At 48.1% G+C, this 20,678-nt stretch overlaps 1 protein-coding gene across 1 annotated transcript in view; it reads left to right on the top strand.

The window, feature by feature from the left end:
- ADAM12 (ADAM metallopeptidase domain 12) overlaps positions 1 to 20,678 on the top strand; it is a 354,460-nt gene that overhangs the window by 319,862 nt on the left and 13,920 nt on the right. The window contains exons 17-21 of the mRNA XM_047702993.1: positions 148 to 225; positions 3,082 to 3,190; positions 6,426 to 6,561; positions 7,167 to 7,275; positions 9,098 to 9,277. Coding sequence (XP_047558949.1) covers positions 148 to 225; positions 3,082 to 3,190; positions 6,426 to 6,561; positions 7,167 to 7,275; positions 9,098 to 9,277 — 612 coding nt within the window. The remainder of the gene's footprint in view (positions 1 to 147; positions 226 to 3,081; positions 3,191 to 6,425; positions 6,562 to 7,166; positions 7,276 to 9,097; positions 9,278 to 20,678) is intronic.

Genomic DNA, 20,678 nt, shown 5'->3' with positions numbered 1-20,678 from the left:
AAAGGGCATCGCTGTGCTATCCCCGTAGGAGCTGAAGGAAAATCATCTTCCTCAAACTTTTCTTTGCTTTCCCTTTTGAGATCACAGATATGGTGCGTGTGGTTGGAAAGGGGCTGAGACGTTTACCGTGTTTTCCTCCTTCCGCAGATTTGCCTCAATCGTCGCTGTCAAAACACAAGTGTCTTCGGCGTTCAGGAGTGTGTGAAGCAGTGTCACCAAAGAGGGGTGAGCAGCCCAGTGGGCTTCCTGTAGCCCGTCACTAGCAAGCAAAGCACCAAATCGTTTGTTTGTAAAGGATTCTGCAATCTGCAACTTCTAAAAAAATATAGCTGTCGCTTCCGTGCTTTCTTCTAAAGACACTAATTTTCTCTGACCTTTACGTAGCAGGAGAAATGTGACTTTTATTTAACAAAGAAAATCAGATGGAGCCATAATTATCTCTCAGATGAGCATCCTGTGATTTTTTAAAAAGGGACTTTGTCATCTTCAAAGTAGTTTTAAAACTCACCTTCCTGCGTAAAGGATTTTGCCTTATGGTTTCGAACAGAGCTGTCTCTCTTAAGGACCAAGATTCAGAGCATGGGTCTGAATGGAAACACTTCCAAAAGCAGTTAAACCAAGGGAGACAGAACATACTGACGACGTGTTCTTGAAATCTCACACAATGCATTTCAGCTAAAGAAAGTGGTTACTTTAGTTCAGAGAATTTTTTTAGGAGAGAAGAGGACTCTAACTGTTTAAAACATAATTTATTTTTTTCTGATGGGCTTAATTATTTCCAATGGGAATCATATTAATCTTGGTTAGCCATGCCAGGGGTTCATTTGTTTTTCTGAAACCCTATCTGCAGAAATCATGCTCCCAATTCTATTTTTAAAACTTGCAGACACTCACCAATGATTCTAACATAGAATTATGGGGTTTTCATAAAGTGGCGATTGTGCTCTAACCATGAAGGATTGCAATGCCATCTCTGGCCGGTTTGTTGACTGCGAGTGTAGCTGACTGTCAATATAAAACAAAATCCTTTTATGTCTTCATTGGATCATAGATTTCTTTCTAATGGCCCTAAGAGATGGTCTGGTGCAGCCTCATTATGAAGGAGCCCAGGACCAAGAGGCAGTAGTGCCTGTCCAAGGTCACGTGACCAGGTAGCAGGCATGCTGGGGGCGGACCCTGGGCTCCTCACCTGACAGCGTCCCTGGGCTCCCATCCACATGTTGGAGAGGAAAGGCCCACACTGACGGAACAGTTGCCGTGACTTGGTGATGAGTCACTTGACCACAGCCCTTCCCCAAGTGAGACCAGGCTCACCAGCTGTGCCTCCAAAGGGGACAGCAAAGCTGCCAGTCTTTCTATTGCCAGCTGCAAAAAAGTCACCTGACTCCAGTTTGCATTGGGAGACTGTGCAAAATGGAGTGGGCAGCGCCGGGCCCGAATCCTCGCAGGTGTGTGGCAGGTGGTATAGGTCAGCAGCAGCGTCTTTGAGAGACAGGCAAGACGCTCAGTGTCAGCACAGGCCGGGCCACTCAGTCATCAATGCCGCAGGGGTTTAGCTTTATAGGAATATAGCTTCCAACTTATCACAGGTTGTCTGGACTGTTGGTCTTATTTTAAGGAATTGGGCTTTTTTTTTTTAAGATTTTATTTATTTATCAGGGAGAAAGAGAGAGATCACAAGTAGGCAGAGAGTCAGGCGGGGGGGGGTGTGGGGGAAGCAAGCTCCCTGCTGAGTAGAGAGCCCGATGTGGGGCTCGATCCCAGGACACTGAGATCTTGACCTGAGCTGAAGGCAGAGGCTCTAACCCACTGAGCCACCCAGGTGCCCAGTTGGGGCTTTTGATGTTTGGATCATCAATAGCAACAAAAAAATCAGTGAAAGCAGGAAAACATCACAAATGAGACCTCTACTCCAAACATTTTATTTTTGCCTTAAATAGAGAAGTATGTGTTCAGCCCCATCCAGCAATAGTTGGATGCAGGGCTGAGGCCTCTGGGATGGGTGTCTGACTGTAGGTCTGCACTGACTTATATAAACCACGCAAAGCCCGTCATCTGCAATGCACAGTTCGCTTCTGTAAGCGGAAGAGAACCTGGGATGCTCAGATGCAACCCGACTGCGGAATCCTTCCTGGTCTGAGCAGCCCTGCAGGGTCATTCGCAGGCGACCCATTCCAGATGTGTCAGAAGCTCTTCTTAGCGACTTGCCCATATCCAGTGTGCCCACAGCATGCCCCCCGTTTTCAGAGAAACAATATCCTCTTGTTTCCGAGCTCCTGTGCCCCTTGCGCGTGCAGGAGCTCCGTAAGTTCCGTAGTGATGGCAGCAGGTCTGACGGCCAGCTCAGGCTAGGGGAGCCGCCTCCATCGGTCACCCTTGCTAACCAGGTGAGCTGGAGCTGGCCCCTCCCTGGGGGGCTCTGGCCCCCTATCCCAGAGTGAAGCCCATCCTCCTGCTTTCTCAGCACCCCTTTCCTGCCACGAAGACCCCAGGGTTTGGTCGGCTGTGGCCAGTCCGCGGGGCTGAGAGGCAAGGTGGGGCTGCTAGGAGACTCCCCAGGCAGGTGGGTGTTGCAGACATGAGACATTAGAGTGGGTCCACCACCTCTCCGAACTTTGTGTCTGCAGGAGGCATGGCTGTGCCCATAGGTTGTCAGGCCTGGGATGGCCGAGGGCTCGGGTTCCGCAGCCCTGAAGTGGGGTCACTCCTTACCATGGAGGGGGCTTCTCATTGTGGTCATTGGGCAGGGGGGAGATTCTGAATTGAAAAAAAGGACACGTAAAAACGAAAAAGAAAACGAGGACATAGCAGTTGATGGAGGGAAAAGGGGTGGGAAGCAGTGGATGCCCCCCCTAATCTCCAGCATTGCCCTGACAGCAGCCAAGAGGCAGATTGTTACATATGCAGCCTTGGGCTCTGGTCCCACCTGTGTATTCAGTGCTCGAGGGAACTCTGACCACAGGGCCTTTGCTTCCGTATGGTAGCCAATTAGAGCTCAGAGATTTGCCACTGCCCCTCGTGGAGGGCGGGTTCTAATGCTGCTCCTCTTTGTCGGTGTCCCCTCCCCCACGGCCCGGACAGGTGTGTAACAACCACAAGAACTGCCACTGCGAGGCCCACTGGGCGCCTCCGTTCTGTGACAAGTTTGGCTTCGGGGGAAGCACAGACAGCGGCCCCGTCCGGCGAGCAGGTGAGCGGGGACAGCATGCCCCCAGGAGTGGGTGCTAAGTGATCGGGGGGACCGTGGGAAGGCAGGTGCTGATCTTTCCAAACAAGACGGAGGGCTCACCAGTGGTCCGTGGGTGTGCAGGTATAACCGCCCCCAGGGGGAAGCCCAGTGCACCCCCACAAGGGCCTGACACAGCCCGAGGCCCATGTCCAGGCTCTGTCCCGTCTTGACCTTTGCCAAGGTCCTCACTCCGCTCTGGCTGAGTGGCTGACTCTGTCCCTTGTTCACCTATGACACTTTGCTTAGCCAAGGTCATTTTGACAGGGGGCTGCCAAACAGGTACAAACTTGGGTGTGGGATGAAAGGACTTTGTAAAGCCCAGCGTCAGTGCATGGGGGACCAAGAGGTGCGAGGCCAAATGTCTCCTAAAACGCCTACTAGAGAGTCACCTCCTAGTCTGGGTTGGCGGCCCCAGCAGCCCCTGGGGGAAGCAAGAAGGCTTCTGTGCACTGAGCAGCTGTGCGGTGCAGTCACCGTGCTGGGCGTCAGCTGCATTTGCGCGATCTCCTCAGACGCTTGCCTCACGCCCAAGCCACTATCATTCTTCCTTCCTTACAAATAAAGGACCTGGGGCTCAGGGGAGGTAAGTAACTTCCCCAAAGCCACACAGCTACGATTGAGAGCAAGTCCCTCTCCCCCTAAAAAAAAACCCTCCTAGCAGCTGCGCTTGCTCCCCACTGCTTTTCTCCCGGGGTGACCTTGACGCATGGTCTCCAGGTGCCTTGCGGCTCTCTCTGAGCACCTGTCAGGCAGGGAAGAGGCAAGTCTGAACAACACCCCTTGTAAAGGGAAAGAAACAAAAAGGTGCAGAGGGCCAGCCCCGAGGTCACCTGAGCCCTGTGACTCTCAGACGTTCACTCGGTGGCTGTGCTGCTACAGGGGACACCCCATGTCCTCATGTCCTGCTGTAACTGGTGGTGGCGTCACCACGTCTTAAAGACGACAGACATAACGCTGCTCTGCGGGGCCAGGTGGTGAGGACAGTGCTGGGATGGGGGGAGAGGGAGGACCTGCCCCAGGGTCACATCCGCAGAAAGTATCATGAGTTCCTGATCATCCTTCTCCTTAAACCCGGTCGGGTCTCAGCATCCCTCTCAGAGACTCCAGGCAACCCCGCCCTCAGGTCCAGGCCCCACAGCAAGTACAGAAAGGACCAGAAAGTCTTGCTGTCTAGTGAGCATTCCTGCTGGGAGGTGGGGGGGGGCAGGAAAACAGCCCTGGGCCAGCGTCCCCTTTCCTCGCTGACGTCTCCGCCCTGACCACAGCACGTTCCCTGCCCTGCAGTTGACATCTGGAGCCGGCAGAAAGCGTGTGTCGTGCTCACCTGGCAGGATTCTAGCTTTTGCTCAGATAGGGGCACAGGCCCCCGTTCCCCCGACATCGGGGTTGGAGGGGATTGGCCAGGACGCTCTGGTACTGACCGCAGTACTCGCGTGTGGGGGCTTCCCATTAGCCAGGGAGTCCGAGATCGCCTGTCCTTCACTGGAGCAAGGAAGCATCCGTGCCTCTGTCCCCTGCCACCATGACTGCATGAAAGTACACTTAAACGCACACAAAGAGGCAGGAGTGGGGAGCTCTGTCCTGAGCCTCCCTGCCCCCACTGCCCCTCAGCCTGACTGTGACTTCTCGAGCACCTGCCATGTGCCAGCCTTTCTTCCGGGGCCCAGAGACACGGAGCAGGCCCAGCATGGCCCAGCAAGAGCACTGCCAAGGGAGGGGAGACCAGGGGACTTGGGGAGGTGGGCCACCGTGGGGAGCCACATGAGACCTGGTGTTTACACCGGGTGAGGGGACCAGGGGGCCCCGGTTTGCTGGCTTGAGTGGCGTGATGGCATGCACTGCGACAGACGAAGGCAGGTGGCCCGGATGGTGCAGCCAAGTTCATTGCGGGGCCTAGGAACTGTTCGACTGGCTGCATTGATCAGCTTAAGACTTGCGGATTGATTGCGAGGAGCTGGAAATTGTGGCTCGTGCTGTAGCTGCTCACTTTATTCATTAGCTTTGTGAAGACACAACAGCGCTCTAGCCAGAGCCCCCGTCTGAAAAGAATGACGTTTTGGCCGGAAACCCAGAAGCAGGGCTTTTCCAGTAACACTAACAAGGGAATCAAGACTGTCATATGTTGATTGTCTTACTTAGGCTGAGACACATCCCTGATAGGACTTGTCAGTTGGGGACGAAGTCCAGAAACAGGGTGGGAGGTGTTCTTTCCCTGGCGGTCAGCCCCGGTGAGCATCGTAGCCAGCAGCAGGGGGGGGGAGGGCCTGGGGGGGGACCAGCACCTGCGCAGCTGTCCCCAGCAGCCGGAGGGGACTGTGGCTCGCCTGCCGGGGAGGCACGCCCTGCTTGTTGCTGGTGGGGACAGAGACCCATGAACCCCACATCTGTGCTCTCAAGGACTCCGCAGAGCAGTGGGAGCTGCCGGTCCGGCTCCTCTCCAGCCTGGCAGGGTCATCCCCGGGGCTCTTTCTGTGGCCAGAAACCAGCCTGAAGCTTTGACTTTCCCTTCTCTTCCACACCCTTCAGGGGGGCTTCTCAGTGTCTTTGTACTGAACAAAATGGGAGCAAATCCCAGAAAAGGGATGTTCCCTTGGAGAAAATAAAAAGTACCCTCCCAGGGAAAGGGGTTTGCCCCCCAAAACCTGTAACTTGAGTCCCTAACGTAACAAACACAACGAAATCTAACAGAAGCAAACCCGCGGGCCTTTCCTTTTAGCTATGGATTTTGTGGGGCTTTCTCACCTATTTTGACAATGTCCAGAAGTAGAGTCTTGGTCTAAAAAAATAAACACAGACCCCAGCGCTAAAGAATGAGAAGAGGAGGGCGTGGGAAGGAGCGTATCTGTGATGGGGGCTGGAGAGGTCACTGTCCAGGGACGTGCCGGCTCCCTGCCACCATCTGTGGCCACCATGTCCACAGGGCAGCGGGAGGGTTGGGGGCGGCATGTGGTCAGGGCTATGGTCCCACCTGCTGGACGACATTCCCGTTTATCAAGAGTTGTCAGAAATGCATCACTGGCGATGCAGACTGAACCTCAGACAATGACCTTTGAACTAAGACCAACATATCAGTACATCTACTCGCGGCATTCCTGCTCCTTCCTTCAGAGCTCACGTGGCCGTGAGGGCCACCATCTGATACTTCCCGTATTTCATCATGACTCTCTTTGCCTGAGCAAAATGTGTTTTGTTTCAGATAACCAAGGTTTAACCATAGGAATTCTGGTGGCCATCCTCTGTCTTCTTGCTGCTGGATTTGTAGTTTATCTGAAAAGGAAGACATTAATTCGCCTGCTGTTTACAGATAAAAAAACCACCATTGAAAAGCTAAGGTACGCTGGGTTTGGGTCATCTTTTCCAGAGACGGCATTTGCAAGCAACGTGCAGGCAACGGCTCCTCTTCTCGCTTTGTTTTCCTTAGCAATGAAAGAGGTCAGATTTTTAGATAGTAAAACCGTTGTTTTGGTTTTTTAAAATCTTTGCCAGACCAGCTGCCTCCTTTCCTTTCCCTTCAGACTGTTTGCTTTTCGTTCCATGAGTAAGCAGGCTGAATCGCACTGATGCATTTGTTCCCACCCTTATATTAGTAATTTTTACAAGACACAGGATCTTAAAATATTTTCGTCAGCTGGGGTAGCTTGGGATCTAAATGTATTCGAAGACAATCTTGCTGAAATGGCCTCTTTCTACCAAATAACTCCCAGGGGTCTCAGAGCCACGTGTCTATAAATTGCAAAAACTAATTTCACAGAGTAGTGGCTTTGGGGAGAAAAATCAATATATATTTTTTAATCTCGTAAGAATGTTAGATAATTTTTCCTTATTGAGTTAAGATAAGTCAATTACTTTTTCGAGCGTGATTGTGAACAGATCAGAAAAAGTCAAGTCAACCAGAGGGGAAACGTGCCTGTTCACATGTAACGCGATTGTGTTGCAGGTGTGTGCGCCCTTCACGGCCGTCTCGCGGCTCCCACCCTGGTCAGGCTCACCTCGGCCCCCTCAGCAAAGGCCTGATGAGGAAGCTGCCACATTCCAGCATGTCAAAGGTAAGCTGTCGACAAACGTGAGAAGTTCGTGGGCGCCTTGTGACATGGGTTTCTCAAAGAGCTTGAGTAGGAATAGATCCCAAAGATCTACAGATAGTTTGTGATGGGACCAGATCCCTGAAATGTGGAGTCCACCCACTTCATGACGTAATGGCTGGGGGCTCCTTCCACTTCTTCCACGGCCCACTCTGCGCCATGGAAGCTCTCCGAGATCCAGTTGAGGCGGTGTCTCCGGTGTGATGTGCTATGTGGTACATCATGGGCCATGATCCCTCCAAACACCCAGACCTAATTCCCAGGAGGCCCACTGGGTCTGCCTCCCAAGCAGGTTCCTTCCTCTGGGCCCCTCCTCTGGTTTCAGACGCCGCCAGCAAGGTCTGAATCCTCTTTGGCCCTGTACCTCCCCATGCATTTCTAAGAGTTACATGGAGCCCATGGCTGGGCCCCTTTTGCTCCAGCTCAGGGCTGTGTAAGCTCTGTCTACTCTACCCTGTGGTTTCAAAGAGCCGGTCCAAACCCCAAGTCCTTAACCTGCTGGTCTCCTCCTGGCCGCCTCCTGGCTCTGACCTTTCCTGCTTCCTTGTGAATTATCACCAGAGTCCACTCCAACATTTAGGTATCCCCATCAAGTATTTCTGCCATATGCATGAGAATTTTTGAATATTGGACTCATTCAACAAGAGTCCAAATTATGAGTGACAGTGTTGGTGTCAAGAAATGACAAATGATTTTAAATAGAACTATCACTTATTTGATAAATCATAAGCTATTTTATCTCCGTTGCTATAAAAAGTTTAGAGAACTGGGTTCCTAATATGCTTTACAACCTCTCAGCCCCAAATGTGGGATTATATAGCAAGAACCACCAGTTTTACTGGTGAGAGCCAAAGACACAGCTTTCTTTCAAAGAGCCAAAAAAGGGGATATGACCCAAATTTCCAACAACAGGTAAAAGGATAAACAAACTTTGGTCTATTTACACATGCAATGCTATTCAGCAATAGGAGAGAATTAACTATTAATATATATGACATCATAGATGAATCTCAAGATAATTATACCAAGTAAAAAGAAGAGTCCATACTCTATGATGCCGTTTCTGTGGAATTCTAGAAAATGCAAACTATTTCATGGTGGCAGAAAGCAGACCAGTAGTTGGAGGGAAGGGGAGATGGGGAGGAGTGGGAGGCAAGGGTGATGGTGAGCGTATGTCATTATCTTGCTCGTTGTGATGGTTTCACTGGTTTGGACACATGTCAAAGTTTCCCACTTCACCCGGTTTCGCTATGTGCAATTAGCCGTCTTTCCGGGAACCTCAATGAAGCTGTTTTTAGAAAAAGAGAAAGGAGGAAAAGAGGGAGGGTGGGGGGGCATGAGGCATCTGTTCTGATCTGCCCTAAAAGCAAAAGCACCATGTAGGTGGTGACCCTCCAGGTACAGGCCCCTCACCTCAACCGGCTTCCAGAAGCCTCCATCGTCCTTCCCAGGGGTTTCCTTGGTTCTCCCTGAGCCTGGAGGGCATCACCCACTGCCTCAGTTCACAAATCCTCCATCCTTTCCTTCAGATGTAGTCTGTGTCGTCATACTTGTTGGCGCCTGCCCAGGTGTCCTGTGCCTATTTGTTGATGAATTAAACCAGTTTTTAAAATTCTGGGAGAAACCCACTATTCCAGATTGGGTCAGAGGGTGCTTCTGCTCCAGCTGTGAAGTTTGCACAAGTAACGATGGGCTCCCTCTCGGGAGAATGCCCGACCAGTCAGCACCGCCCCCTCCCGGGGAATGGTGACTCCCATGACACCATGGCTTTTGCTCCCCTCTGCAGGGCAATTCCAGGAGATGGTCCCCGTGTCAGAACATGCACATCAGCGGGCCCCTCCGAGCCCACGACGCCCCTCCGCCCAGTTCTCCTCAGCGAGTGCTCCCGCCCCTCCAGAAGGCACCTCGTGCACCCCTCGTCCCCGCCAGACCCCTGCCGGCCAGCCCTGCACTCCGGCAGGCCCAGGTATGCCCTCGCAGCTGATGTGATGGATGTCATTCAAGTCCAGACCCGCCCTCGTACTGACCTCTGGTTGGTCCCCTTGCCAGGGCCTCCGTGAAATGCAGATAACTCAGCTCCTCGGATGGTTAAATGAGATAAGCCATGGCAAGCATTTAGTACAATGCTCAGTGTAGTCACAATACGTGTGTTTTATCAGGAATATCTGTGCATTCAGAATAGCCGAGGCAGCTGCCCCTCTTACCTCCTAATCCAAACTCTCAGAAGAACAGGATGCTGCTACTAATAGGGCCTGCACAATAAATCAGAGATGGTCACCTCAGGGGTCGGGGTGGGGAGGGGGACTCAGTCGTTAAGCATCTGTCTTCAGCTTGGGTCGTGATCTCAGGGTCCTGAGCCCCGCATTGGGCTTCCTGCTCAGTGGGGAGTCTGCTTCTCCTTCTCCCTCTGCCCCTCCTTGTGTGCTCTCTCTCTCTCCCCCATATAAGTAAAATATTTAAAAACAAAAAAAGTGGTCACTCAGGAATATTGGTGGGCATACTTTCTTACCCTTTTTTTATTTTCAAAATGACTCACAAGACTTTTACCATCCATCAAGTCTCTCCCTCCCAGATGCAGCACAGTATTACATCCTCCATATCTGTCATCTATCTCATTTTTATGCTGTTTTGGAAGTTGATGGTTTCTGTTTGTTATGACCATGAATAAGACATCACTTCAGGATTAAAATTTGAGGTGGGCAGAAAGTAAAAACAAGCACATGCAAAACACAGAGCCATAATCCCTGATAACCCTGTTATCATTGTCATACTTCTAGTAATTGTTGTATTTAAGAATTTCACGTGTATTTTTAACATAATTAGATTATTCTGTAAGTACATTGCTTTACAGACTACTTTTTTGCCTGAAAATCATTCCTATTTACCACAGCACTAAAAATTCTTAAACATGTCTCTTTAACAATAGCACTATATATGTAGGTAGAATAGTTTTTTAAGCACTTGCCAATTAGTGGGCAAGTTTGGATGTTTCTAAGTTCTATTAAAATTAGTTCTGTTGTGAAGATATAGACAGACAAATTTTGGGACACTTTAATTATTCCCTTAGGAGAACTTCTAAAAATGAAAGTATTGGGTTGAAAAGTGCTATAATCCTTTTAAGCCTCTTAACATATAAATTAAATATTTTTTCAGGACCCCTATGTATATTTGTATTTCCACATTATTACAGAGCATCTCTGTCTCCATGACTTTGCTGGTTCTAAGTCTTACCATTTCAAAGCTTTGTCAAATTGATATTTAAAAAAAAAAAAAAAAAAAACATTTTTTTCTGTCTAGTGGTTCTGTCGCTTACTCAAAGGGGATGTTGATGTCTTCAATGATGAATGTGTCTCTTTTCAGTCCATCAGTTTTTCCTTCATGCATGTTGAAGCTCTGGTGTTCGTGGTACACAGAGTTAAGATTGTTGTGTTTTCTTGGTGAATGGACTCTTTTGTCATTATGTCCTGGCCCTCTTTAGTTCTGGTATTTACCTTTGTTCTAAAGTCTACTTTATCTCATCCTCATACGCCCACTTCAGTTTTCTCTTGATTCATGTTTGCAAGATGTGTCTTTTCCCACCTTTCTACTCTTACCTTTCCTATGTCATTGTATTGAAAATGAGTTTCTCAGAGACCACATGGAGCTGGGTCATCCATTCTGTCAGTCACTGTCTTTTAATAAGTGTGTTTAGATCACTTACTTTTAATGCAATTATGGGTGTGTTAGAACCTGTCTACCTTTTTAATATTGTTTGTTCCCTCTGATTTTTGTTTATTGTGCTCCTCTTTCCTGAATTCCTATAGGTCGGTTGAACATTTTTCAGTGTTCCCTGTTGATTGATCTATAGTGTTTTAAGATATGTCTTTGTGTAATTTGCCATAGGGCAGGCTTTCGCAACCTCAGCATTGTTGGCATTTGGGGCTGGGTAACATTTTGTTCTATGGGACTGTTGTGTGTGTTGTGGAACGCTTAGCAGCATCTTCGTTTCTACCAAGATGGCAGTTGCACATGGAACCATGTCTTTGAACTTCGTAAGATGTCCCCTGGTGGACAAAATCACCTGACTGAATAGCTGGTGCTCTAAAGGTTATACCGTATGGATGTAATTTATCACAGTCTACTAGTATCGGTATGTTGTCACTTCAAGTGTAAAAACATTACCCCCTTTGAGGCCTCTTTATCTTCTCCCTTTATCACATAGATGTCTTAAGTGTTACCTTTATGTGCACTCAGAACCACTTCAGATGCTATGATTTTGCTTTCAACCATGAAGCAGAGTTGCTTAAAACCAAGTTCTAAAACTGAAGACCGGTCTACTACCTCTACTCATTTATCCACCCTTTCTCATCTTCCTTTCTTCCTGATATTCTCAGTTTCTTTCTGTTATCAGTTCTTTCCTGTCTGAGAAACATTAACTATTCTGTTAAAGCAGGTCCACTGGTGACATGCTCCTTTGGTTCTCCTTCATCCAAAGATGTCTATTTCACCTTTGCTCCTGAAGGATATTTTCACTGGATATAGAATTCTTGGTTGACTATTTTTCTTTTGACATGTGAAAAATGTTCCACTTCCTTCTGGCCTCTGTGGTGATTGGAAATCTACTGAAAAGTTTAGCCCACAGTCTCTGTTCCAGGGAAGAGATGTGGCCTGTTATAGTAAGCAGGATTGGGAAGCAGGGCTCTGCCATCTCCAGGATGTGGTGACCAATTGGGGGCAGAGGGGATGTCTTTTTCTGCTCCCCACCTGGAACTGGAGTAAGGTCGGATATGGTCAAGGTGTTTCGCTCTTACTGAGTCACCCTGTTCCCCAACTATTGGCTGCAGCCAGAAGGCCTTCCTTGGGCCTCCTTTTGCTCTGGTGACACTGGCATTTCCAGACCAGGAACCTCTCCAGAGCACGGACCAAGACATAAAAACAACAAAAAACAAAAACAAGAACTCACTTTTGGGTAGTTCCTTGAGTTCTGAGGTCTGACAGCCAGTCCATTTATTTTTTTCTCCAACTTTCAGAGTCTCAGTTGCTCTATGGACTTTCTCCAGACTTTTGTGTTGTAATTTGCGGGAGGCATGGTGTGAAGGGGGCTTATTCCCTCTTGTCCAGACCTCATCTCATTCTGTATCTCTCTGATTACTGGCACACTTAGACTGCATTTTACATATCTGTTAACTAATGGTGTAACACTAAATTGCCCCTCGAAAAACAAAAAAGCCTTGATCTGTCAGTGATTTCTCTGCTGTAAAAAATCCCACCATGGCCAATTTCAGGCCATCAACATAATGTCACCAAATGAGAAGTAGAGAATTGGCTGACATGATCTTGGACCAGCCAGCTCCAGCATGGAGCTGCTACTGACTGTATTTGTTCCGTGAATTGTTCCTGCCCTTGGCGTACATTCTTCTATTTGTGAGAGACTTGTTCTTCCCAATTCGTAAGAGTTCATCCTCTTACCAAGAGCATTTGCCCTCTTCCGGTATTTATTGCAAACCTTTCCCTGGCTTACCTTTAAATTTTATTTATGATATTTTGGGGTGTAAAAGGAATTCCAGTTTTGCCTATTAAATGTATTTGTCTTTTGTGTGAATTCTCCCCTTTCTTTGTGCTTGCAAAGTCCCCTTCCATTTCACTATCAGTCAAGGTCTACCTCTAGTCTCTTCTGTTTATTTTATTGGCTGTTGAGAGTTCTTCCACAGTTGTTTTTCTAACCTGCCTCGGATTTACATTGGGGGAAGGCAGCAAACATGTCCTAAACTTTTCTGGGTGATGGACTTATTTGAGAATCTGATGAAAGCTATGAACCCCCAGAAAATGCACCCGTACTCAATACTTTGCATGAAAATTTCAGATATCTGCAGAGCCTGCCAGCTCTTTTCCCATGGATTCCCTCATGCCGAGGCTTTTTATGTCTCTCTTTAAACAACTTGCCTATGCACCATGTCAAACTGGGACTGTCTTTAACAGTCCATGGGATCTGAGGCAAAATATTTCCACTTGCTGGTATCTTTTTTTCCTGACAGCAGCCAATGCCTACAGAAATCACTCCCTCAAGATTTCCTTTAAAAACAGGTCCCGAAAAAAGGCCTTCATTCTGTTTTATGAAACGAAGGAAATGTTACCCTTTAAACATTAGGAACTGAAAAATCCACATTTCTCACTGCAAGCTGGTGTCTGTCTGGAGCTTTTCCAAGACATACGATACAGATTAAGCTCGCGCTTCCTCCCCCATCGCACGTAGAGATCTGGAATTAATTCCATGCAGGTGTGGGCTGTGTTTGGAGGTGGCTTATTCTTGGCAGCACAGATCGAATCCACTGACACTGCACTTTCGAGTCCTGTGCCCAGTCCCCCACAACCTGACAAACACACGGCTGCACGGCTAGCCATACGTTGTTCATCCAGACTTACCATCCGAACCTTCCAGAAGGAAAATGTTACCGTAAACACAATATACACCTCACATCGAAAGGCTAAATGTTTGATCTTTCTGTCCAGCACTCTGTGTGATTTATACAAATCGGGGATGTCTGACTCTGCTCCCCGTCTTGTCCACAGACATCCCCTTCCCAGGTACCATTTCCTTTGCAGCAGAATGTCCCTTGGAACGCAAACTTCTCAACCTACCTCCTTGGCCTCGATCGAAGAAACAAACTCTTCATTTCCTTTTCATCCTGCCAGCTATTTTAGAGAAAACTTAAGGCAGTACGTTCATCTGGCTACTGGCTGACTTGCCAAGTTCCCCCAGAGCATGAAAGGCAGAAGGCAGGCTCGGGAACAGGAGAGTAGGAGGAGGACACGGGGGGTCACAGAGGTGTGTGACCGCCTATGTTGCACTCTGTGTCGTTGGGGAGCATCACAGAATACCACACCCAGCATGGCATTGACCCTGGCCTGCAGGAAGGCTCCCTTGTGTGTGTTGGGGAGGGAGGGGAGTGGGAGAGGGCAGTAGAGATCACACCAATCAGAAAGACGTTTCCATCTTTCAGGCCACTTTGGAAGCACCAGGTGCCTTTTTCCGTGGGTCCTGCTGCTGGGTGGTTCATGTCAGGGTCTGGCAGGAAGTGAAGAGGAAAGAAAGGAAGTCTGTGCACGGATCCCAGAAGGCTTTAGAGCCCTTCTGGGGATGGTCATTCTTAAGATATTCTCTGTTGTTTTTCTCCGTGAAAGGGTTAAAAATCACTCAACTTTGCACACCCCCCAAAATGTCAATATTATCATTATGATCATTTTTTAAAATAGAATAATGTGTAGTAAGGGGAGAAGATACAGCACCTAGCAAGTGTGGGTCTTGAGCAGAAGTCTGAAAGGACGTTCTTGGGAAGAAGCCACTTGAGGTGGTAGGCTCCAGCCTGACCCCCGGGCTGGGACAGGAGGGACAGACACCTGGCAGTTGATGACCTGCACAGAATCCAGCCAGAGGATCACTGTCTGGACCACACACTTGGTTCATGAAGTCAACTGACCTGACTTCCAGAAGGGAGGGAAGCCCCAGAAACACTGGGTGAGCTAGGGAACTTGGAGGGGAAACATCTGTGTGCTGGTGCCCTCTGACCTATTTAAACTCTCAGGGAAGCAGGCAGACCATCATCACAGTGGCCTCCAGCCAGTCCCGAGTAGGGAGGCAAGGCTGATGTCCAGTGGGAGGACAGCACCTGCAGAGTCAGGTCTGAGATGCTCGGAGAGGATCCGAACCCAGGTCGGGAGGAGGAGCCCAGGGGAGGAGGCAGGCAGCAGCCCGGTACACAGACGCCACACAGGGAAGATGACAAGAGTTTGGGCATAGACCGAGCGACCTCCTGTCGCGTAAGAGAGGGCCTCGAGCCACCTAAGCCTGAACAGTGACGTACGACCCTCCAAAGCCTGCAAGATAGGAACACCACTCGTATTCTCAACAGCCAGACATCGGTGTGCGTAATTTTGCTCCTGGAAGAGAAGAGAGCCAGATGGGGACAAACTGTTGGGGTTTTTCATTAGATTTCGAGGATTTCAATGACACAAGGCACAGCTGTAGGCAGTTACACACCTCTGTGACCCCCCTGTGTCCTCCTCCTGAATGTCTTTATGCAGTTTATTCTGATTAATTGGCTTAATAAAGTCATTTAAAGTTTAAATAAAAATGTGTTCAATGTCACATCTAAGAAATAGATATTTCTGTCAAAAAAAAAAAAAAGATTTCTGCTCACAGAAAATTATGTCTAGCAAGGGCTGTACTAAGTAGCAGCAGACTGCAGTGCAATTTTCGGCTGTCAGACTGAAACGTGCCAGGATTTTAAAGGGAGCCCAAGAGGTACCTTCAATCCGTAGCCGGGCCATTCTTCTAAGGAGCACAACCTTCATGCAAGTGTCCCTCTTTTAGCATTTATCTGTATTTTATTTTAAGGTTTGCCCCATAAAATGGCATTTGAACTATACATGCTGCTGTGTGAGGATATCTGGCTCAGGGTCGTTTTTGTTGATTTCTTTAAGCCCCTAGTTTCCTGGAAAATGCTAGGAAGTGCTTTTCCTCTGAGCAATCTTATCAGTGAATTGTAATACTGAACTGGCTCAGATTGTTTTTCTAGTCAGATTAGCTTCTTCAGGAAAATAAGAACCAAAAAAGGACAATTGGATCTGCTCCTGAGATTGATTTTTGCTGAATCAGAGTCTTTTCCTGAAAGAGCTGGTAGGCCCCTAAGAACGCTTGCCAGCCCCATTTCTGGCACAGCTTCTCTGCACTGCAGAGATGTCCTCAAAATGGGGGCGACAGGATTCATTGCTATTTTTATTCTCAAAACCGAATAGCGTAGAAGTGTATTTCTGTGGGCATGCATGTGTCTGGGTGTGCGGTTTTACTAATTGTCTTGGTATAAGGAGCTTTCTATTTTAAATCATTGTAACATAGCAAACATTTACTGAACACCGATGACGCGGCTGGCATTCCTGAGCCAAGTGTCTTTATGGGCATTTCTGACCATCTCCTGGAGCCTGGGAGCTGACATCCCCCTTGGCCCCATTTTGCAGAGGATGGAACCAGGTACAGTGAGGCCGAACAGCTTGGTAGGAAGGCTCCCAGAGGTGGGAAAACCACGTTCGCTGCCTGCAGTCTGGGACAGGTGGGTAGCTGGAGAGGACGGAGGCAGACACTGTTCTGGCTGAAGACTATTCAGGTTAGCCTAGTTCACACCACCGACCATCTCTGCCGTGTTGGATTCATTTTTGCCCCCATTTTGCTGCAGAGATACAAGGTGCTGAGGGGGGGTGGACCTTCTGGCATCCTGTAGAGGCTTGCGTCTGTAACACGAGAGTCCTGTATTTCTCTGTCCTTTAGCTGGCAATGCGAGCGAGCTCGTGTCCTTCTGGTCCTGACTCATCTCTCCTGGAGCTGGTCCTTGCTCGGAATCAGAGCGGTCCTGGGGCTGCGTTTTCAAATACCAAGAAGGCCACGTGCATGTTCCGCAGAGGTGGACATGGTCGGTTCCGTGTTTCTGACAGGCGCTTCTCCTCATCGGCGCCTTGTCTGTGTCTGCGGAACATACTACCATGTTTTGTCGAACGAGACCAGCTCCTCTCGTGCGGTCTCTGCGGACTGAGAGGGCTGCGGAACGACTTTCTTCAGTGGCCTGGGGTGGGGGTTACAATGTCTGTTTCAAGGAGCTCCAAATCCCCTCCCGCCCCAGCCCCGCAGAGGGGGTGCTGAACAGTTCCACCCCCACGCCCCCAGCTGTTCCTGGTAAACAACAGTTCCTCATTCCTAAACGGTTTAGGATATAGATGTGAGCAAAATGAATTAATGTGGACTCTGAGGCAGAGCCCTGACTTTCCAAGTCCTTTTCAACAGAATGAACTCGGCATTTGAATGAATAAGGACTTGTACCCTTCTGGCCTGTGTGGGTGTCTGGTGTTTAAACCAGTGCTCACGGGACCTGGAAATCTGATGATTTAGATCCTTTCTCATCAGAAATGCTGATATGTAATGAGAAAAGGAAATCCATTTGTCAAGATATTCTCCCAAGGAAGTGAGATGAAATACAACGAAGCGGATCTTTCTAAAAACCTTCGTTAAGCCAGGCAACTCCAAAGCTAATAGCTGAGCACAAGTGCTGGACACTGTGCCCGCCCCCCGACCCCCGGCCGCCCCGGCCATGCCTGCTCGCTGCTTTCCAAATTTCCCCCTTTTCCCAGATGTTGTCGGAGGCTGCCCCCTGTCTGACCTTTTCCGCCATCCTCCCGTGAGCCTCCATGCTCACCTGCTGCCTCAGAGGTGACCTTGTCATCTGTTCTGTCCAATGTCAGGAGGTGCAGACTGGGTCGTGCATCTCCAGGCACACCCACGTCCAGTCCCTTGAACATAATAGATGCAAGAGGAATACACCGAGGGGATGTGAATTTTAAGTAGTAAAAAATAAGTCTCCTCCCATTATCAGTTATTCCCCTGTGGCCGTCACGTTCCGTGAGTCACAAGTTCATAAAAATTTGAGTCCCTTCCTCCTGTAAATCTGAAATGTAGCTACCAAGGTCTTGGACTCCTGCTGACCTCTCCTTGCCACCTGCCCAGTACTTCTAGGAATCTTAACTGAAATTTCTCTGGTTTCATATCCTATACCAGTTATTCATGTGACAAACCCATGTGTTGTCTTTAAAAACATCTATTTCCTGTATCTCTCTGGAGAGAAGGAACCGCAGAAGAAAGCCATTCAGATGGTCACAGTTTTCTAAGGGATGTTTGCTTTCCACTCATTTAGAGAGTTATGAGAAACACGCAAGCTATACTTGAGAAAAATGATGCTGATTTTACCCTTTATTTTTTTAACAGGTCATATATGCCCATAATTACACATTCCAACAGAACAGAGGGTTGCTTAGAAAACAACTGGTCTCCCTCCCACCTCTGCCCCCAGGCTTCCTTTGCCAGAAGCGAGCAGGGTTACTAGGCTTTTTAACTACAACTTGGAATACAGGCGAAAGCCTCCTTTCCACTGTCTCTCTCTCTTCAGAGAGAAATTATTGAAAACCTGGAAATTTTTGAACATGCAAAATTGGAGAAAAGAGTATCATGAAACACTGTCTGCCTCACACCCACCTTTAGCACCTGCCAGCTTGCTGGCCTCTTGTTTCCTCTTAGCCTCTTGTTTGGAACTCACATGGCAGGCCACCCCAGCATCTCTAGCACTCTGGCTGTCCCCGAGCGGTGACACGGGGGTCCACCTCATTCTTTCCGCTACTTTGTGTTTTGCTGTGGAGCCATCCCATAAATTACTTAACCTGTCCTTTACTGAGGGCCACGTGGGTTGTTTCCAATCATTTGCTGCATCAAACAGGCATGTCCTTGCCCAAGGACTTCAGGGCCCTGCAGAGGACATCTGTGGGGTAACGTCCCGGGAACACGAGGATTATCCAAAGGCCGTAAGATCTGATGAGGCGGAACAGCCTGGAAAGGAGTCCTGCCGATTTCTACTCCCCAACTCCCCAACAACACGGTATTCAGAGAGTTGACTTTTCTTTGCCCATACAATAGCTAAAAAAAATAAGTGGTGTCTACATTTCTCTTCCCATAAATGAGGCAGAACCTCTTTTCAAAGATATAAGATCCATTTGTGGGGTTTTTTTTTCCTTTTTCGTAAACTCTTTCCTCTCCTCTGCCATATCATTGTCTTTGGAGAGGCCTGTCTACCCACAGAATACAAAGGTTTTTGTCTCATTCTTTTGGGATCTTTTTTTTTTTTCCTACACTGGAATATTTGGTCCATTTGCCATTGTTGTTGGTGTGTAAAATGAAGTAAGAATCCAACTCCCTGTTTCTGGAGGACCAACCGAGTAATCCTCAACCCTGTTTCTTGAGTCTGTGTGCTGTTTTGTCCCTTCCCAGCTTGTGTTTCATTAGTGTTTTCTGGCCACCCAGCAGCTCCCACAGGAGCTGGCTGGAGCCTTAAAGCAACGCAGCCTCCCAGTCTCTGTCCCTCGGCCACAGCAGCACTACCTTAGTCCCCCCCAGCACACCCCGGATGGCGAGCGCACCTGCCTCTCTGGGCTTCATGGTCATTTCATGAAAATATCTAATATCATGAGCATGTGGTGTAATGAGTCTCTGCTAAATGACAGCTCCTCGTTTTTCTAATGTGTGCTTTTCCCCTTTCTCATCTCCCTCCATCTCTAGATTTCTTTCTCTAACTTCTTAGACCCTTACTTCATTTCTGTTCATACTTCATTATTTATTTTATGCATACATTACCAAATAAGCACAGGGGTCTAGGAATTTCCCTCCAATCACTGCATTATCTGTGCTCACTGGTTCTGATTGGTACTGTTCTCTCTATTCGTATTTTAAAATAACCTACACTTTTGCTTTTGTTTTTTCCTTTGGCCCAAAGGTTGAAATTAATTTCCTTTTGGTTGTCATGAGTTGTTAAGGCGTTTGAAATACAGAAGAGTGAAAATAATGTAGGACTTACCCTCATTTACACTACACAGGTACAGCCCATTGGTTTTCTCATGCATGTGCCTATTTAAATCTCAGGTGACATGCACACTTTCCTTTTTTTTAAAAAAGGAAAAATAGGGGCACCTGGGTGGCTCAGTGGGTTAAAGCCTCTGCCTTCGGCTCAGGTCAGGATCCCAGGGTCCTGGGATCGAGCCCCAAATTGGGCTCTCTGCTCAGTGGGGAGCCTGCTTCCCCCTCTCTCTCTGTCTGCCTCTCTGCCTACTTGTGATCTGTCTGTCAAATAAATTTTTTTAAAAAAATTTTTAAAAAAAGGAAAAACAAGGCAGTCCAGACAATGTCACTGCGACTACCTCAGATATAATCACTTTTGTAGGTTGGTGTGGATTTTTCTATAGAACCTTTTCAATATGTCCACATAGATAAGTATATCCAATGAATATATCACACACCGTGTTTTTCAATTTATGTAAATGGTATCAAACTACAATTGGCTTCACACAGTTTGCATTCACATTCAAGTGTGTTTTCCTTTTTTTTTTTTTTTTTGGAAGGACAGCTGACACAGAATGTTACATTAGTCTTTGGTGCACAACACGGGCTCTGACAACTCCGTACGTGAGGCCGTGCTCAGAAGCTTCGCTCCCATCTCTCCCCATACACTACCATTACAATAGCATTGACGGTGTTCCCTGTGCTGTGCCTTTCATCCCCAGGCTTTAGTCCTTCCATAACAGGAAGCCTGGACCCGCCATTTCCCTTCACCCCTTTTTGCTCATTCTCCTACTTCTCCTCCCACTGGCAACCACCAATTTTATTCTCTGTATTTATGGGTTGGTTTCTGCTTTTGTTTATTTGTTCATTCATTTGGTTTTTGGGATAACACGTTTAGACTCCACAAGTGAAATTATATGGTGTTTGTTTTTCCCTGTCTTATTTCACTTCATATAATACTCTC

Source organism: Lutra lutra, chromosome 14, assembly GCF_902655055.1.
Source record: "Lutra lutra chromosome 14, mLutLut1.2, whole genome shotgun sequence".
NCBI lineage: Eukaryota > Metazoa > Chordata > Mammalia > Carnivora > Mustelidae > Lutra > Lutra lutra.
The sequence above is the reverse complement of the archived record's forward strand: the minus strand, read 5'-3'. Positions and strand labels throughout refer to the sequence as shown.